The 18334-nt window shown below is 37.0% G+C and overlaps 1 protein-coding gene across 2 annotated transcripts; it reads left to right on the forward strand.

The window, feature by feature from the left end:
- Positions 1-1723: 1723 nt before the first annotated feature.
- sh3gl1b (SH3-domain GRB2-like 1b) lies at positions 1724-18296 on the forward strand. Of its 2 annotated transcripts, XM_067512680.1 has the most exons (10): positions 1724-2104; positions 6428-6496; positions 8969-9041; positions 9125-9268; positions 9787-9920; positions 10009-10167; positions 13200-13303; positions 13478-13611; positions 14191-14238; positions 15643-18296. In XM_067512680.1, the coding sequence occupies exons 1-10, from the start codon at positions 2060-2062 to the stop codon at positions 15834-15836; spliced, it is 1104 nt and encodes a 367-aa protein (XP_067368781.1). In that variant the 5' UTR covers positions 1724-2059; the 3' UTR covers positions 15837-18296. The 2 variants fall into 2 exon arrangements, with proteins under 2 accessions (XP_067368781.1, XP_067368782.1); XM_067512681.1 differs by lacking the exon at positions 14191-14238 and having other exon boundaries at positions 1727-2104.
- The last annotated feature ends 38 nt before the right edge of the window (positions 18297-18334 follow it).

The raw sequence follows: 18334 nt of genomic DNA on the forward strand, positions 1-18334 counted from the left end.
AGATTTTACCCCCAATATCATTATTAAAAGATTTTATTGCGTTTGAGTCGTTGATAAATTAGTATAAATATATAAAACATCCATTATAATCTCTGTATCTCGTGTTTGTTGTAATTGTTTTGTTTTACTAATTTTATTCTTATATATACTGTTTTTTCACATCGGTTTAGAGTCCTTATTGTTTTGGAGAGATGTAATTCTATTTTTTTTAAAAGTATTTTTAAAGATGTCTCCCTGAAAGTTTTCTTGTCATGATCCTTCTGTTTATGATATTTTCACTCTATTTTACAATTATTGTTAAATCAATCTAGATTTTAATAAGAAATAATTTATGATATGTCATGAACACAAAACCTAAGAGGTTTAAACACAGTTAAGTGTTATTGCACAATGGTGATATATGTGGATTTAAAAATGTAATAAAAGTCTTTTTACAATGAAAGAAAATCCTAATTGTGTCTTTAACTTATAATTTGCACCTAACATTAGCACATTAGCACAGATGAGCCAATTATTTATATTCCATGCCCAAACAAAATAGAAGGTTCATTACATTATTAAGTAATCTTATTGCATTTTCTTACCTTTATCACTGTAACCTTTATGACGATGTCATTTGTTGGCAAATAAACACATAGTAAAGAGGCAAAAGAATTAAAGCAAAAATGCATTTTTGTCATCTCATTTAAATGGATTACTTTACACACTTTAAAGACTTACAATGTGCAACATACTTTGCTTACTTTCATAGCATTTTAGGCTGTTAAATATACCAAGGTTATCTTTAATTTTAACTTTAGAAATAAAAAATTTAACTTTAAACTAGCTCTTGTTTTACATTTATCACTGTATCAACCTAAATGTAGGGGTTATTGGATTACTGTGTTATTGTAAAAATGCTGTAGATTATCATCACCATGTTGTAGATTTCTGTTCTTACTCAAGCTGATTAATTGGGAATTTAACTACTGCTGTTAAGAATGTATTCAGGTATCCCAGACTTGAAACATATAGCAATGGGGAAACTTGCTACACATGATAAAAACAAAAAATGACAATATAAATAAAATTAATAAATGAATATATGCAAACTGAGATTATAGGGTTTTGCATGTGACCTCTACATATCTCCAACAAAACATCCCAATGCCAGGACATCTCTCTATCTCTCTCCCATCTACACATATATAGAAGCCCATGAATGCAAACTTACATCACACATCACAATCTCAAATTAATTAAACATTTATATAATTCAAGAGAAAAGAAACACCGATTTGAGAAGATTAACCGGGAAATTTAAATTAAAAATTACTATTTTGTATGATTATAAAATAGTCATATATCTTTATAGATTACTCTGATCCATACATCCATTCAATTTATACATTCACCTTTATAGGTTGTTTAGTTTGTAACAATGAATCATATGAAAAATTGGAATACTTTCTCTTGCATGAAAAGAAAATACTCATGTAAAGTAGCTCAAATTGGCACTTAAGTACAGTACTTGAGTAAAAATATATATGTACCCTTATTAAAAGTTAGTAGATACATATTCGACCCCTGCTGGTGCGTACATTTTTGACCTGTTTCCAGACGTAAGACTGAGAACGTGAACATGTGTCCTGCAGCTGGCAGACGGATTTGTGCCCTTGTGTCCAGCAGGGGGCAGTGCTCACTAACTAACAAAAATACGGCGCCTACTTTATAAACACAGTAAACTGATTTCTTCAAAGCGACTGGTGCAGATTTAATGCCCATAATATCGTGATCGAAGTTCTAGATCTTTCGTGGTTTTACTGCATGCAACACGAGTGTGATTTTAGTGTATTTAGCAAATTTTGCTCAATTACCTACAGTGACAGTGGGGAGAATCGCCCTAGACGTGGACGTGGTCAGTTGGCGTGTCCCGACTCGGAGTGACGGCTGTGCAGTCCTATGATTCCTCCTAAACATTGCTACACTGGTCCCTTTTTAACTAACTACATCGCTAATTTTACTGATATCCAGACTTATTTACGTCGTCATCGGAACTTGAAGACAGTCTGGGTTCAAGATGTCTGTAGCGGGCTTGAAGAAGCAGTTTTATAAAGCCAGCCAGGTTTGAAAAAAACTTTCTTTCGGCTAGCAACTGTCACGGTTAGCAGCTAGCCTCGTTTAGCAGCAGTAGCAAACGGTTTATAGTTGCCTCTGTGTGAGTGTGTACAATGTCAGTGCTGCTTTTATTTACAGTGTGTGCGGTTGCTTTTAAAGCTAGTGTTCAACTTAAGCATCTAAGAACATATTTTTATTTCTAAGGTTTGCTTTGTTAAACTGGCGCTAACTAGTGAACGGAACTTGAGCTAACACTAATGGCAGCGATGTAACGGTGTTCTTCGGTAACGATCATCGATTATAGGTATTTGACACTGTGTGCTTTACATTTACTAACGTTATCGCATCAGATTTAAGTAGAAATGTACACGTCGTGCGGTAAACATGAACTCTGTTTGCTCAAGGGACTATCCGGGTGAGCCCGGAAAAAATAAACAATGCACAAAAAGTAATGTGTGTGTGCAATATGATAGTGGGAAGAAGACCTTTCTAATTCATTCGTAATGCTGTAAAACTCTTTAAAACGATTTACTAATGAATATTTGTGAAAGACTTGTTTTTAAGCTGTGTGTCTCTTGGTAAGAGAATCAGATGACTGTTTATTAGGAAGCTGTGGGGGGAAAACTCAACTACCACTGCATTCTGCTTGCTGGGTAAAAATGATAGAAAGTGGTGATCGAACATCGATGTGAATGTGTGTGCTCTCTCAGTCTCAGGGTGTGGACGGTTGAGAAAGACTAGAGTCTCCAACCCCTGCTGATCTAAGCAGGAAAGACATTTGGTTTCTGCCCCAGTTTCCTGTCAGGAACAGATTCAAATTCCTGCTGGTTGAGTTGTGTAGAAAGAAATAACACTATTTACAAACTGTGGTGCTAAGCTTTGTTGGGGCTGATGGTAGGGAAGGTCAATAGTAACGTTAAAGGTGGATTAGTGCAGGAGTAGGTGAACTAAGTAACAATGCAGAGAAGATGCTGGAAAGATTGAGCTTTCCCTTTATTTGACTGCATTGCAGCTGCTTTTCTTGCCAAAACGCCATGAGAGTCAATAACACTTGAAATACCTTCGATTTCCTGCACTGAAGGCATGCAGGAAGTATGCAGTGGAAATCATATCTGTACCCTGTAGTTCACATTTTCTTTTATTATCTCCCGTCCACTATTATTAGTTTTTCTGATATGCTTTTAAATGCAAAATCTTTGATGTTGAAATTTTTACGTTTAGGGGGGATCTAGAGCATGTTTTCGAAATGATGTCGTGGCTCATATTGACAACATCAAAAAGGTCAAGCAGTGATTTCTAGCTAGAAAGTTGTTTTATGCTGAAAGACACAAAGCAAATATTAACATTTTTTTAAAACTACATTTACGTTAGTTACACAAGTTCCAAGGCCTGTAGTTACTGTGAAGCCTAACATTGCTTACCTTGAGTTAAATCCCAGCGCAAACAGCAGTAAACACACAAAAAGGTCAGGGACAAGTTAGACTGTTACAAGAAGGTAATGTACACCCGAACCAGAAACCATAGCCATAGAATGAATGGTGATATCGAGTGGTATCTTTTACTATAATTTTATCTTTTATTTTCACTGTAACATTACATGTAACGTGTAATTTAATACGTGAACTTTGTTTAAACGAAGCATAGGTTTTGAAACCCTGCACATGCCTCTTTAAAATCTGCACAGTTTAATTGTTCTGGGCTGTTAGTCCTATTGGATGTTAAAACAGAGGAAAGTGAACAGAGATTAGTTTAATATATATATATATATATATTGATTAAAAGTAGATTAGAGGTCACTGCAGACCTAATCTGGGATTAAACCAGATAAAGGAATGACAATCAGTCTACAATTTAATCCCCATTTTGGGAATTATTACTGTGACTAAATTGAGCCATAATACAGGTGCAGCTGAAAGGATGATTGTCTTAAAAGCCACTGACAGCATGCTACAGGTGCTGCTAACTGGGTTAATGAAGATTTAAAGGAAGATATATACCAGCATCTACTGTGAGAATTGGAGGTATATGAATTTGACTTGGTAAACTTTCTAAATCTTCCTAGCAATGTTGTATATTTAAGGGGTGTGTAATTTATTGGAATAGCCAAACACAGACAATCCTGTCTTGCTCAGTTTTTACTAATGCCTCCAATAACTTTCACAACTTTGAATAACTCTTATATACATGACATAAAATTACTTATGCCATGACAGTGAAGTTCATCCATATTATCCAGCTCTAGTGATGATGATGTCAAGGGTGAAATCCTGAATGAATCCTAATAGACTTACTGCAAATGACTAATAATTTGATAATAATTTCAATGAAGGGCTTGGGAAAATATTGTCCCATTGATGTATTGTATCAAAAATGCCAACCAGCTTTGCACCATTACTTTCTATGTCCCAACCAGGTAACACGATTTATATGAGCAAACCACAGCGTGGTTGTCTGTGACTTTGGTGACAGATCTCACGCCAGTTTGACCTACTTTTTTCTATTTGGGTTCTTTTTGCCTTTTCAAATAAAGCTAACGTACATTACATTACATAAAAGGCTGTTATGTATGCTGCAATGACAATATTGCGAAAGTCTCATAAATATTGAAGAAAATTGTTTTTTATCCACCAAATAATGTTAACCAGGTAATTTTCATATGCAGCTTTTTAAAAATATATATAATAAATCTACATTAGGCTACTAATTTCAGTCTTTCTTTTACTACTCTGTTAATAGCTAAGCCTGTGTGTATGACCACTGCATAGTCCGCAATTTTCAAATCATCTGAAGCCAAGTGAAATTAAATCATGTTTTGTGTGATTGCATTACTTTTTAATGAATACCCAACCATTATGATTAATAAGGATAGTTATTAAGATTCTTCTGCATAGCTCAGTTTTGTTTATACTAGAACGCCCTCATGATAATCTTTCGTGGATGTTCTTGGGCTTCACTTCTTTGAGACTGTGTGCATGTAAATAAGATGTTTCACTGTATAAGAACTTTAATGTTTTCAGTAACTGCATGCAGTACAACAGTGACCAGCAGATTATTATTATATAAAATTATTATTATATAAAATAATCACTTTTCATCTTAACAGAATTTTCAGTTTAAACTTTAAGAAAATATGCCAATCTCCAGTTTAGTAGTTCATTGCAAAAACAGTGAAATACCCTATCATCGATCAAATTCATAACCCTCACAAGACTTTGATAAACCAGCTTGGAGTGCAGTCTTTTTTTCCCCTTAGAGGTAGAGAATTTGTTGAGTTGAGAGTTGAGACTGTATCTTTACTTGTTAATCAGATACCCCAAAGCTTTTTATCATGTGCTTCCTGCATAAACCAGAGATTCAGCAGTTCCCTTATGAAGACACTGCTGCTGAGGAGATTTTGTGTTAGCTAGAAGTATATTGGCATCTCCAAGTACTAAATTAACCAGCCTTTGTGTACTGGTGTCAAATTTAATAAAACAAACTCGGTTTCTCATTCATCAAAATGTTGTTTACAAAAGCCAGTCACAATAAGGTCATCAACAGCTATATAAGGAAAGTGTTATTTCTGGTATGGCAAATGTCATAGAGAAGCACTGTAAATACTTTTCACTGTAAATGAGTCATTGTAGTTCACTTCTTTCTTCCCAGTAGTTGTCTATAGGCTTCTCTGCAGGCTCAGTCTGTTTTTGCCTTCTATTTCTATTTCTTGCTGGTGGTGATGGGATTTATTTTTCATCTCATTCCACCAGGAGAAACTCAACATTTATCAGCAGTACATACATATTTCAAGTATAGAATGTAATATCCTTTTTATTTGATATATATTGCTCTGAATTTAAGGAGGTAGCTATAAACAATTCACAAATTCTGTACATGGGGGGGGAAAAGGGTCTGTTTTCTGTTTCTTGGGCTAGTTAGAAAGCATGCAAGAAAGCTCTCTTGGAAGTGCACATGTTTTCAATCAGCACATTTTAGTTTGCTTAGGCTTTGCCACATTGTCTTCACTGACAGTATAAGGGACTTAGCTAGTGCAACACATTTACACATGGCAAAGTGTAAAATAAACACATTTAGTTTTTAAACAGTGTTTTATTCTTTGTATAATTTGTAGGGCTTTGTTTCACTTATGTTCCCACTTTAGTCGTTTGCCATATGCTGTGCTCCCACATACATACAGAAAAAACACATATATGAAAATTACATATAATGCTAAGCTTGTTTCCCACTCAATTCAAAACCTTGGGAAGCTTTAATTAGTTTGCACACTGTGTTTTCTGCCTTTTCCCTCATCTCTCACTCTCCTATCTCCCTGTCTCTCTCTCTCTCCCTGTAGATGGTAAGTGAGAAAGTTGGAGGTGCTGAAGGAACTAAACTAGATGATGACTTCAGGGACTTGGAACGGGTGAGAGATTAATCTTTCTGTGGTCTTAAAAGAGAAACTGATAAGTGGGCCAAGTTATTTATTACTTTTTGGTAAAACAGTTGTCTATGAACTCCAGGGTAGCTGGTTTGATTCCTGGTTACTTCTGGCCACATGTAGAAGTAAATACGTCAATTAACCTAATGTGCATCAATGAATTGCAATTGTGACATTTTATCTGCAGGAAAAGGTCAACAGATCAAGGACAGTACAGTAAGACAGTGACCCTAAACACACCAAATTGCAGAAATGTAATGTTTTAATTTGCTGAGTCATGGTCACCTTTATCCTGCATACTTTAGGAGTGACCTGAACAGGGAGTTTTTGCAAGAAAGCCAACAGCATCCCAGAGTTAAAGCTGTTCTATGAGGAGGAATGGTCTAAAATCTCTCCAAGCCAGTGTGACTAACTAAAGAAGCATTTAGTTATCCCTGCATTATTTAGGTTTCCTTTTTCGTTTAAAAAAACTGTAAACTTTTTCTTCTCGTCAGGTCATATGTATTTACAAATAAAGAAGCTTACATACACCTATAGCTGGAAGTTATGTAAAGCTGTATGTGCTGCACTTAATGCACTAACTGTTCAGGACAGGGATCAGTGATAGGGGCTGATTTCATGTTCATTATTTTTAAAATTCACACAGTTTCAGTTTGACTAAGGAGCTTTTATTGAGCCTATGTTGTGACTTTGCTGTTGTAGATATGGATGAATAAATTCTCACTCAGTTGTACATTTATTGGGCTCAAACTACATCAGTCCAATCCAACAGTCCTGCAGTAACTCTCCTTTATGAAGATGATAATGTTACGTTTATGTTCCGACTCAGAGAAGTTGACTCAGTTTTGGAGACTATTTTTTGTGCTGCTGTTGAACTGTAGTGCAGACAGGAGATTATGATATGTAGCCAGTCCTCAATAATAAACTTAATGGGGTTGACACATAATAGAAAAAAAAAAGTTTCGTAACATGAAATAACTTGCCAGCTGACTAATCAATCCTAATATCAGATTCTATTCCAACTGATATAACTGTTCGTTATGCTTTTATTTTTAGTAGTCCTCGCTATATTAAGCTTAATGGGAAAATAATCAATAGATTAATTGACAAAATCAATCATTAGGGATAGCCCTAATTGTAAGTATTATATATTATTAAGTTTATTATATTATTATTAAGTTAAGTAAAATGTACTTTATGATGAAAGAACAATTGTACCAGTTGAATGTGCATTAAATATTATGTTGGTGGAAAAAATCTTTGTTTTACTTTTTTGACATTTGAAAATAAAAGGATGCAAACCTCAAGTGTACATAAATTCACTTGTCCCATTGTCTTAAGGAATGTTTTCTTTGGATAATCTTTTAAGAGATCAAAGAAAGACTTTAGAAAAAGAGTTGCTGATAGTCACTAGACTTGAAAGTGTTGCAGTAGAAGTTCCAAAGAGTTTGTACTCCACCAGTAAACTTTCTGGGAGATTGTGTACAAATGGAGAATGTTGAACACTACTGTTATCTACCTCAGGAGTGGTCACCTTACAAAGATCACATCAGGAGCAAGGTGTGTAATATTTCAGGAGGTCACACGAAACTCCAGGTTAACATCTAGGAAATCAAAGGTCTTTGATAGTGGCTGCTATGAATTTTCATGAGTCCACCATAAAGGGAACATTGAACAAAATTATTGTTTATGGCAGAATTGCAGGGAGCAAACCAGCAACAACCAACCTCTGCATCCCAGCATCACAAAATGTTTTCTTCTGTGAAAAATTGTATTGTAATTTGAGCCTGCTTTGCTGCCTCTGGACTAGGACATCCTGCCATTATTGGTGGGACTATCAAATCTGGTTAAACATGCAAGGTGCAGGAAAATGTCAACAGATCGTGAACAATGCAGCTAGACAGTGACCCTAAACACATAAGTTGCTCTTTCAAAATGATCAAAGCTGAAATGTAATGTTTCAATTTATCCTGCCAACTTCAGGAATGACCTGAAGCAGAAGGCCAACAGCATCCCAGAGTTAAAGCTGTTCTATAAGGAGGAATGGTCTAAAATCTTTTCAGACCAATGTGCAGATTCAATAAACAATTATACCTGCATTATTTAGGTTTCCTATTATTTTAAAAACGAACTTTTTTCCGTCAGGTCATATTTATTCGCAGAGAATAAAATAAAAACACTGGTTGCAGGACAGCATGCTGACGTGAAGCATACACTGCCGTATATTGAATACCATGCTCAAGTAACAGTAGCTGTAACAGTAGCTTAATATGCATATGCTTATGCTTAATGCATGTAACTGGTTGAGGTGAATTTTAAAAATACTATGTGTATAAACCAGTACATACAAGCAGTGTTTGGCAGACACTTGAACAGATGATTTCTTTTGCCTGTCGCAGTTTAATAACTGAAGGTCTGTGTACACTGTGATGTATGTGAGCTTTCTGTATTTTGCAGAAAGTAGATGTGACCAGTAAAGCAGTAGTGGAGGTGATTTCCAAAACATCTGAGTACCTTCAGCCCAACCCTGGTGAGAGGAAAACCTTTTTTTAATGCTTGTATATAAATAGTTTAAGTTCTCTGCTTAAATATTGTTAAACTTCTGTTCTGCAGCATCACGGGCCAAACTGTCCATGCTGAACACCATGTCTAAGATCCGTGGTCAGGTAAAGAACCCAGGCTATCCTCAAGCCGAAGGGCTGCTAGGAGAGTGTATGGCCAAGTATGGACGCGAGCTGGGGGAGGACACTAACTTTGGTAACATCTGTGTGTCTGTGTGTATACTTATTAGTATTGATGGGCACATGGTTCTGTCCAAGTGCTGTAAACTGCCCATTGTCAGATGTCAGTACAACTATTTACACCGTGTATAAAATGCTTTCAGTATATTTGATGTACAGTACTCCACTACTATTGTGCTTGTGTAGTTTGATTGATAATATTCTGGGGGCCTGGTGGAGCAGTGATAGAGCATTTGGTTGGGATGCAGAAGGCAGCAGGGTTCGAATCCCGCCCCACCAGTTGTGGCCCCACCCAGCCACCAAGGGCAACTTTGGTGCCAGTCCCAAGCCCGGATAAAAATGGGAGGGTTTCGGCAGGAAGCGCATCCGGCGTAAAAACGCATGCCGAATCAACGTGCGGAACATGTTCCGCTGTGGCGACCAATGAAGGGACAAAGCAAAAGCTGTTGATCTTGAATAATGATAATATTTTGTGGGACAGCACAATAAATCAACTTAAGACACTAAGCAAATTAATCCCTCTCTGTGGTTCAGGTGGAGCTCTAATAGATGTAGGAGAGGCCATGAAGAGATTGGCAGAAGTTAAAGACTCTCTAGACATTGATGTCAAACAGAACTTCATTGATCCACTGCAAGGGCTCTGTGACAAAGACCTCAGAGAGATACAGGTATCTGACACACTGACATGCTATTTTATGATAAGGAAATAAACTGTTCTTCAGTTTGTTCAAATAAGCATGGATCTTTCCTTCTCAGCACCACCTAAAGAAGCTGGAAGGCCGTCGTCTGGACTACGACTACAAAAAAAAGCGCCAGGGCAAAATCCCAGATGAGGAGGTTCGACAGGCCCTGGAGAAGTTTCATGAGTCAAAGGACGTGGCTGAGACTAGCATGTACAACCTCCTGGAGACTGATGTGAGGGCTTAGTTATTCGTCTGTTTTTGTAGTATGTGGCCTCTAAAACATCATTTTAAGACAGATCTCACCCCTATTTATATAAGATTTCAGCATTATTATATTTTATCAAATGGGGACACAGTGAAAAAAGAACGCTGACATGCCTCAAATACGCAGCCTAAAATACTGATTCAGGAAGCTTCTTAGTAATATAAATATCAACAGAAACATTTCCACTTCCCAATATGTTCATATTAATTAAACCTTACAAAATGTAACTACAACTATTTTCAGGCTAGGCTTTTTGTCACACAATGTGCCACTACTGCCTAAGCTTCACTCTATCAAAGGAAGACCTCTGTCCAGTACACACCCTCAGGGCAAACACGCTCTCCATTAATTACACCTGTAAAGATTGATGAAACACACCCTTTGGGCATAATAACACTGGCACTATAGATAAACAACTCTTTTAAATGGCTACAGTTGAACAGTTAATATATCATCATTTAGGAGGTAGAGCATTTGTTTGTCCTGTACTAAATTGCAGGTTAACACGACTGTAGTCAAGGAAGGTAGATTGGCATCGTGTTTACACTTAGATGCCAGGATTTTACTGTACCAAAGTTTACCAGCACTACAAACTGTGTCCTCCAAAATGATTAGTGTTCAAAGTGTTTATGCAACACCTCAGTCTCAACTAAAACTAGATAATACAACAATTTTGATGCTAGCATGTCATGCATAATAGTTGTTTAGACTGCTTTTAGTGAAAATTCGGGTACCTATGGTAATATCAGAATATCTCTTGTTATTCTACAGCACAGCACTTGAGGGGGAAAATGTAATACTTAGGACAAGCTGTATATACCAGTTAGGGATGTGCCAATACCACATTTTCCAACACTGAGTACAAGTCCTTACATTGGACTAGTTTCTGATAAAGAGTACCCAATAGAGTACTAAACGGGTTCTTCTGTGACTTGCTGGACAGTAAATTCCTGACCAATCCACTGCAAAGTTAAGCTTTGACACTGGCAGACAACAATACTCTAAATCAAAGTGTGAACACAACTAAACTAAAGACTTTCAATGAGTCTTTCAAGAAGATTTGTAGTCTTGCATGTTCCACTGCCAAGACAAATATAATACTGACCAGCGTTTTATGAACGAAGCAACTTTCGCTGAAAAGAGCAAAAATAAAATAGACAGATTTAGGCTGAGATCCTGAATCCGACAACACAGACCGTAGCCTAAAGAGAAATGTTGAGGTTAAAATATTATGTACAACCCCAATTCCGACCAAGTTGAGAAGATTTCTAAAACATAAATAAAAACAAAATGCAATGATTTGCAAATCAAATGAACCCATATTTTATTCACAATAGAACATAAACAACATATCAGATGTTGAAACTGAGACATTTTATCATTTTGTGGAAAATATTAGCTCATTTTGAATTTGAATGCAGCAACACATCAAAAAAGTTGGAACAGGGTGATGTTTACCATTGTGTAGCATCTCCTCTTCTTTTAACCACTGTCTGTAAATGACTGGGAAGTGGGGAGATCAGTTGCTGGAGGGTTACGAGAGGAATGTTGTCCCATTCTTATCTGATCTGATGCAGGATTCTCCTGCTTAACAGTCCTGAGCCTTTGTTGTTGGATTTTTGGTTTTATGATGCACCAAATGTTTTCTATTGGTGAAAGGTCTGTGCTGCAGTCAGGCCAGTTCAGCACCTGGACTGTTCTCCTGTGAAGCCATTCTTTTGTAATGGATGCAGTATGTGGTTTAGCATTGTCTTGTCTTGCTGAAATATGCAAGGCCTTCACTGAAAGAGACGTCTGGATGGGATCATATGTTCATATGTTCTAAAACCTCTATGTACATTTTTCTGCATTGATGGTGCCTTTCCAGATGTGTTAGTTAGCCCACGCCATAGGCACTAATGCAGCCACCATACCATCAGAGATGCAGGCTTTTGAACGGTCCACTAATAACAAGTTGGTTTCCCTCTCCTCTTTTCCGCAGGACACTGCGTCCATGATGGAAAAAGAATTTGAAATTTTAAATCATCTGACCACAGAACAGTTTTCCATTTTCCCTCAGAACATTTTCGTGTTTACATATGGCTTCTTATTTGCATAATACAGCTTTAACCTACGTTTGTGGATTGTACAGCGAACCGTGTTCACAGTGATTTCAGGAAGTGTTCCTGAGCCCATACAGTGATGTCCAGTAGAGAATAAATGTCTGTTTTTAATGCAGTGCCACCTGAGGGCCCAAAGATCACATGCATCCAGATTTGCCCTTTGGCCTTGTCCCTTGCACACAGAGATGTTCCTTTAATACTTAGTCATGCTACTGACCTCTTGCCATTTAGGTCAATTAGTTGTCAAATGCTTCTCTATTTGTTTTTGATTTGTGGCAATTACCTTTCCAGCCTTTTGTTGCCCCTCGTTCAACTTTTTTGAGATGTGTTGCTGCCACCAAATTCAAAATGAGCTAATATTTTCCATGAAATGGTAAAATATCTGTTTCAACATCTGATATGTTGTTTATGTTCTATTGTGAATAAAATATGGGTTGATGAGATTTGCAATGTTTTTAGCTAAGTTTTCACGTCTTTTGTGGAATTGGGGTTTTAAGACAATCACATATGCAATCAGAAGTTTTTCGAGTGTGAGAACACGAGCAGTATCAGAGCCAGCTTTTTCTGTGTTGTTTGCCATAGCTACTGAAATTGTTTATCAGTAAATTAGAGAATGCAGGATAATTTTTGATCTTGGAAATAGAAATAACACAAAATAATCTTTGGCTTATGTTTACTTGACATCTTGAGTTGATGTCTACATTTTTATCAAACATTAGCTTCATAATAATATATCACCAAGGTGGAGTAAACATATGTCCACATATTATCAGAAAGTGTCTACAGATTTTGTTAAGAGTATTATTTATTATCTGAAATTTAGAAGTGGTTATAATTTAGAGAGACATTGATTATCCTGTTTGTGTGACATTTGTGTCTATATGTGCATATATGCAGATAGAGCAGGTGAGTCAGCTCTCGTCTTTGGTGGAGTCCCAGCTGCAATACCACAGACAGGCCGTGCAGGTGCTTGAAGAGCTTTCTGACAAACTCAGAGACAGGTGCAGCAATGAAACCTGACACACACACACACCTACACACTTACTTGCCAATGTGTGCCACATTTGACGGTTCAGCTTTCTGCTGGTTCGGTCACAAGAACTTAAGACATTTGTGTATTTTGTTGTGGTGGATTTGAAATGTAACACTCAAAACTAATTTATCATTTTGAACAGGATGAGCGAGGCTCAGTCTCGACCAAGACGGGAATACACCCCCAAACCCAAACCTATCTTTGATTTTGGAGACAACAATCATTCAAATGGTGGCTACTCCACCTCAATGGCCCCTCCTCCTTCACGCATCTCAGGTAATAAATTGCACCTCAAAAATGTATTTATTTTTATTTCTAAGTGACAGTGATGTGGATTTGTAATTTTGGATTTGTAATTTTGCTGTAAACAAATGAGTAAGATCAAAATTAACTATTAAAATCAGAATGACTAAGTGGCTGAATGTACAGTTGGTGCCAGACATCAGATGGCGTCTTGACAAAATAACAAGGTCCAAATGCAACACAACATCCAGCTGTTTCTACACACATAGAAGATGGTGAAATCCAGAAGTAGTGTGCCTGCATTCATAGAAATCTGACACAAACTAGACTGAAAAAATCTGCCCCCATTGCCATGATTGCTCAAGACCTGCAGCAGATCCACCACTGAGCAGAATTATGTGAAAAACATTCAGCGTGCTCCTCTGTGTTTGGGGCTTTGTAAATGATGACATACACTGAATGTTTCTCTGGAATGCATGCAGTCATGGATCATGAGAAAATTGAATATGTGTGTTTCTCTGTAAGAGGGAAAGGTATTTGACTGTACATCCTGACCTACCATCTTGTTTAGCCTCCAAGTGACCTTGTTCCTCTTTCTTGTGGCTTCATCAGAGCGGTCTTTTCTGTTGGCGGGATTGTCCTTTCGGAAACCCAGATTGTGTGAGTTTCAGTGACTGTGTGGACTTGAAATGGTCCACTGTGTTTGTCACTTCTGGTGTGACGTGTATGTAGTGTGGTGTAAGTCGCTTTTTACAGGTTCTATCGATAATTAGTAGTTCAGTGTAAGTTGAAACCATGCATGTGGTTTTGCAACTTGATTTAAACAAGCAGTAAATTTATACCTCCTAAAGACACAATCAGAACTCGACTTCCTGTCCTATATATTATCTATACACATACATATACCTTTACGTTACACCATTGTAAAGTGAAGGTCATTAAATTCCTTGGGGAAAGTTGACATTACAACAGTATGTGAGCATTGCACTGTCTACACACAGCACTCCATCCTGCTGCTATTAGATCAGGGTTTGGTCTAGTGCAATGGCAGGGTTACAAACTAACATGCTTCACACAAGGCACAAATGTTATTTATTATAATAGGTCTTGTAATGGTCTTACAGTTAGTTTTTAGGATAGTAGTTTTTAGGATGTATTAAAGAGCTGTATCCCCTGTAAGCTGCTCCCCTGCTTTGTTATGTGAATGCAAGATTAATATCATAACTGGTTATGTTAGAGAGTTGACAAAATGCATGTCTCTTGTGGCTTTTTCTTTAAAGTCACTGAATGAAATTTGTATAATTTAAAATAGTCCTATGTATTTGTCACCTTATCATATACAAATACTGCCTGCCTGAATTTGTTATAGATTTAAAAGGCCTGCATCAAAATCAGCCTTTTTTTTTTCTTTGTGATTTATTGTATAAGCTGTCCAGTGATAACGATATCTTCACAAAACAAAGGGTCTGACACAGTGGGTTCTTTATAAATTGGGGTTTGATTAGGCTAGTTTTTAAACAAATTTGAGAGAGTTTCAGGACTGTCAGCACAAAGTGAGACTTACTGTATGTTTCTGAAAAAAAAATTGTTTTGTGCCTCTGTAAATTGATACAGGCACAGAGAATGATTGAGCAAAGCTTTCCCCATCTCCAGTTTGCCCAGCAGTCTGTTGGGTGAACATGATACAATGAGAAAATTGTTTGGCGACAAAAAAAAAGGCTAGTGTGTAGAGCCGCTCTCTCGTCTGCTGATGTATGTGAGGTCACTCAGAAATAGCTTGATAGAAGAAACAAAGTATGGGGAGGGAGGGAGAACAGTTACACAGAAAGCTGATGTCATAGGATGTTGTGGTTTTGGGTCTCCGTGTCTGCTTGCAGTGCTGGGTTGCAGTTGATTTGATTGTACCACAAACTAGTGTTACACTAACAGCACACTGTCTGACAACTTTTTACTAAAACTCCCACTGCTTTGGATCTTTAACGTGTCATTGGGCATCCTGAATTGTTGTAAAATGTGTTTTTCTCCTTTTCATGTTCCTCTTCTTTTCACTCCTTGTTTTCTCAGCCCCGGAGCAGCCGAGCTGTAAAGCCCTGTATGATTTCGAACCAGAAAATGAGGGGGAGCTGGGCTTCCATGAGGGTGATATCATCACCCTGACCAATCAGATCGATGAGAACTGGTACGAGGGCATGCTGAATGGCCAGTCAGGATTCTTCCCTCTCAATTACGTCGAGATCCTTGTTCCGCTACCACACTAATATAAAGCAAGCAAGAGTGCAGAGAGGAGACTGATGGAAAGGAGGAGAGAGGAAGTTGAATTTGTAGAGGAGCAGGAAAGTGAAGCCAAGCGATGGTCTTCAGAAGATCCATTTTCACCTTCAGCTCTAGTGTGGTCATCACAGCTGAGCACTTTTTGTAATCTGTTCTGCAGAAGACAGTCACATCTCGGAGTCCAGACCAGAATATCAACCTATTCACCCAAAGGTAAAAGGATCCAGACTAAGATGAAACAGAAAATCGTTAGCTGTCAGCTGACAGCTGACAGTCAGAAGCCTTTCTTATTGACTAATGAGCAATATTTTTCTTTAACTGCAAATTACTGATACATTAAAGAGAATTTGTATTAAATCTAGTGATTATAATGACTGGGTTGACATATTTTTTTATCATCCTCTGTGTGTGAATGCATTCTGTTTAAAACTCAGGTTGGTCACCATTTGGATGGTTGGGTAACTTGACTGAATATTACTCTCTTTAAAACTGAAAACTTTTCTGCCCCTAAGGACTGGAGATCATCTCTTAATGCCATCTGCTGGCATGACTGAAAATTACTTTGACCTAAAATAAAATGGAGCTACATATGTATAGAAAAACTGTTTTACTAGTCGGATCTGGAAAAAAACACTTCTTCACATATTTAATGAGAAACATGAGCCAAAATTGCCTCAGAGCTGTTATTTGGACCGTTTGCAGGCTTTGACCTTTTTGGCAAAATGTTGTAGAGATGTGAGTGTAAGCTGTCCAGTGATGATAGCTCCACAAAACAGCACACTTGATACAGTGGGTTCTTTATATTGTTTCAGTATTTTAATTTCACATACTACAGTAGTTTGTAAAGGTAGGACTGATAACTGAATATGTGAGAAAACATAACTGCACCTTGGTCCTCTAAGGAGATGTTTTGTGACAGACTTATTCAACCGTTACACATACCCAAAGTTAAATGCAGGCATTGCACCTTTTTGTCACTTGAGACAGATGTGTGACTGTCATCTACAAATGTGGAATGATTAGTTGTTGGTGGTTGTCTGTTAGTCTATTCAATAGAGGAGACGGAGCCAAAAAGTCTTTATAAAATGCAATAGCAACATATCACTTAGTGCACATAGGCTTTTTGTTGAACTAGTTATTCTGTAACACAGCCATATATTTGCTTATTTTTGGTCCTTATCTTAGCATGTTAGTCTTTCCCCTTTTCAGTCTTTTGACCCCTGCTAACTCCATACAGTACCTGACTAGAAGATGCTGCTGGCAGCATATCAGTCTTTTGTATTCATTTGTCTCATTACCCTTTTGTGCTTTTAAAATGTGAAAGTTATCTTAGTCCGACCCCATGATTCTGTTCTTTGCAAAGACCCTAATTCACTTGATTTTTGTCAGTTTAAAGAGCTGATGAATACATGTGTTGATTCTATTTACACAAGGCTGGTTTCTTGTTTTGGATTTAGTCACTGTCCACACGTGCAGAGAGTCTAATATACATACTGTACAGTGTGAGGGAACCCCTTGGAGAAAAAGGGAGGAGTAATTCTGTGCTATTGTCCATTTTTATCGATTTGGAGAACCTTTTATTACCAAACATTCACCATCAGTCCAGCTGATTTTGAATTATCTGGTGAAAAAAAATGTTTTAACTGAGAATGACAATATGTGGTCTTTTGCAGCATCTATGTATGCAGCACTCCATGCTGTCAAACATTTCTCCCACTCCTAAGTGTGGTCCTGGTCTGTTTACATTTGATTTTACTACATTTTAATGCTTGCAAGTTCAGGGCAATGTGAGAGTGCTGTGGGAGCTGCTGTCTCCATTACAGTAAAAATAAATCTTTGCTTACTTTGTTTTAGTGCCTTTGGAAACAAAAGGAGGGAAAATACTGCAGCTAATACAGAAACCAAAACTTAACATAGCTATTAAAAAAGGCAAAGAATTTCTTTCATTCTGTTTGGTTTGATTTCTTGCCATTGGCACTTTTCCTGTGTAAAGATGAATTGTATGTGTGCACATTTGACACTACAGGCTGTTTTCTGAACAGATAATGTGAGGTTTATCAGCAGACCACCAGTGGAGCTGTGTTTTGTTTTTTAATAGATTTTAATACGTTTTTAAAAAAGCATCCACTCATTTCTTAATTTGAAGGGCTATGTATTTGTTTTATTAGTTCTAAATGCTTGTTTGAATTGAATGAAATCATCCTGCTCAGCTCTTTATAGTATTGTATTTTTTTATATATACACCTAAAACATTTTAAATACATCTTTGCATGTAGTCTTATATTACACCGTATAATTGTATGTCTTAGATTTAAGTTGCCTTTTTACTTTTAGTAGGAGTACAGAATTTAACCACAATATTTTGTCTTATTATCAAAGTATTTGTACATGATACTTTCTTGTGTCCATGCTCCCCCTTCTTACAATAAATAAAATATCAAAATGTGTTATGTGTTTCCTCAACGGTGAATTCAGCTAATTTATA

This window comes from Channa argus, chromosome 8 (assembly GCF_033026475.1).
Source record: "Channa argus isolate prfri chromosome 8, Channa argus male v1.0, whole genome shotgun sequence".
NCBI lineage: Eukaryota > Metazoa > Chordata > Actinopteri > Anabantiformes > Channidae > Channa > Channa argus.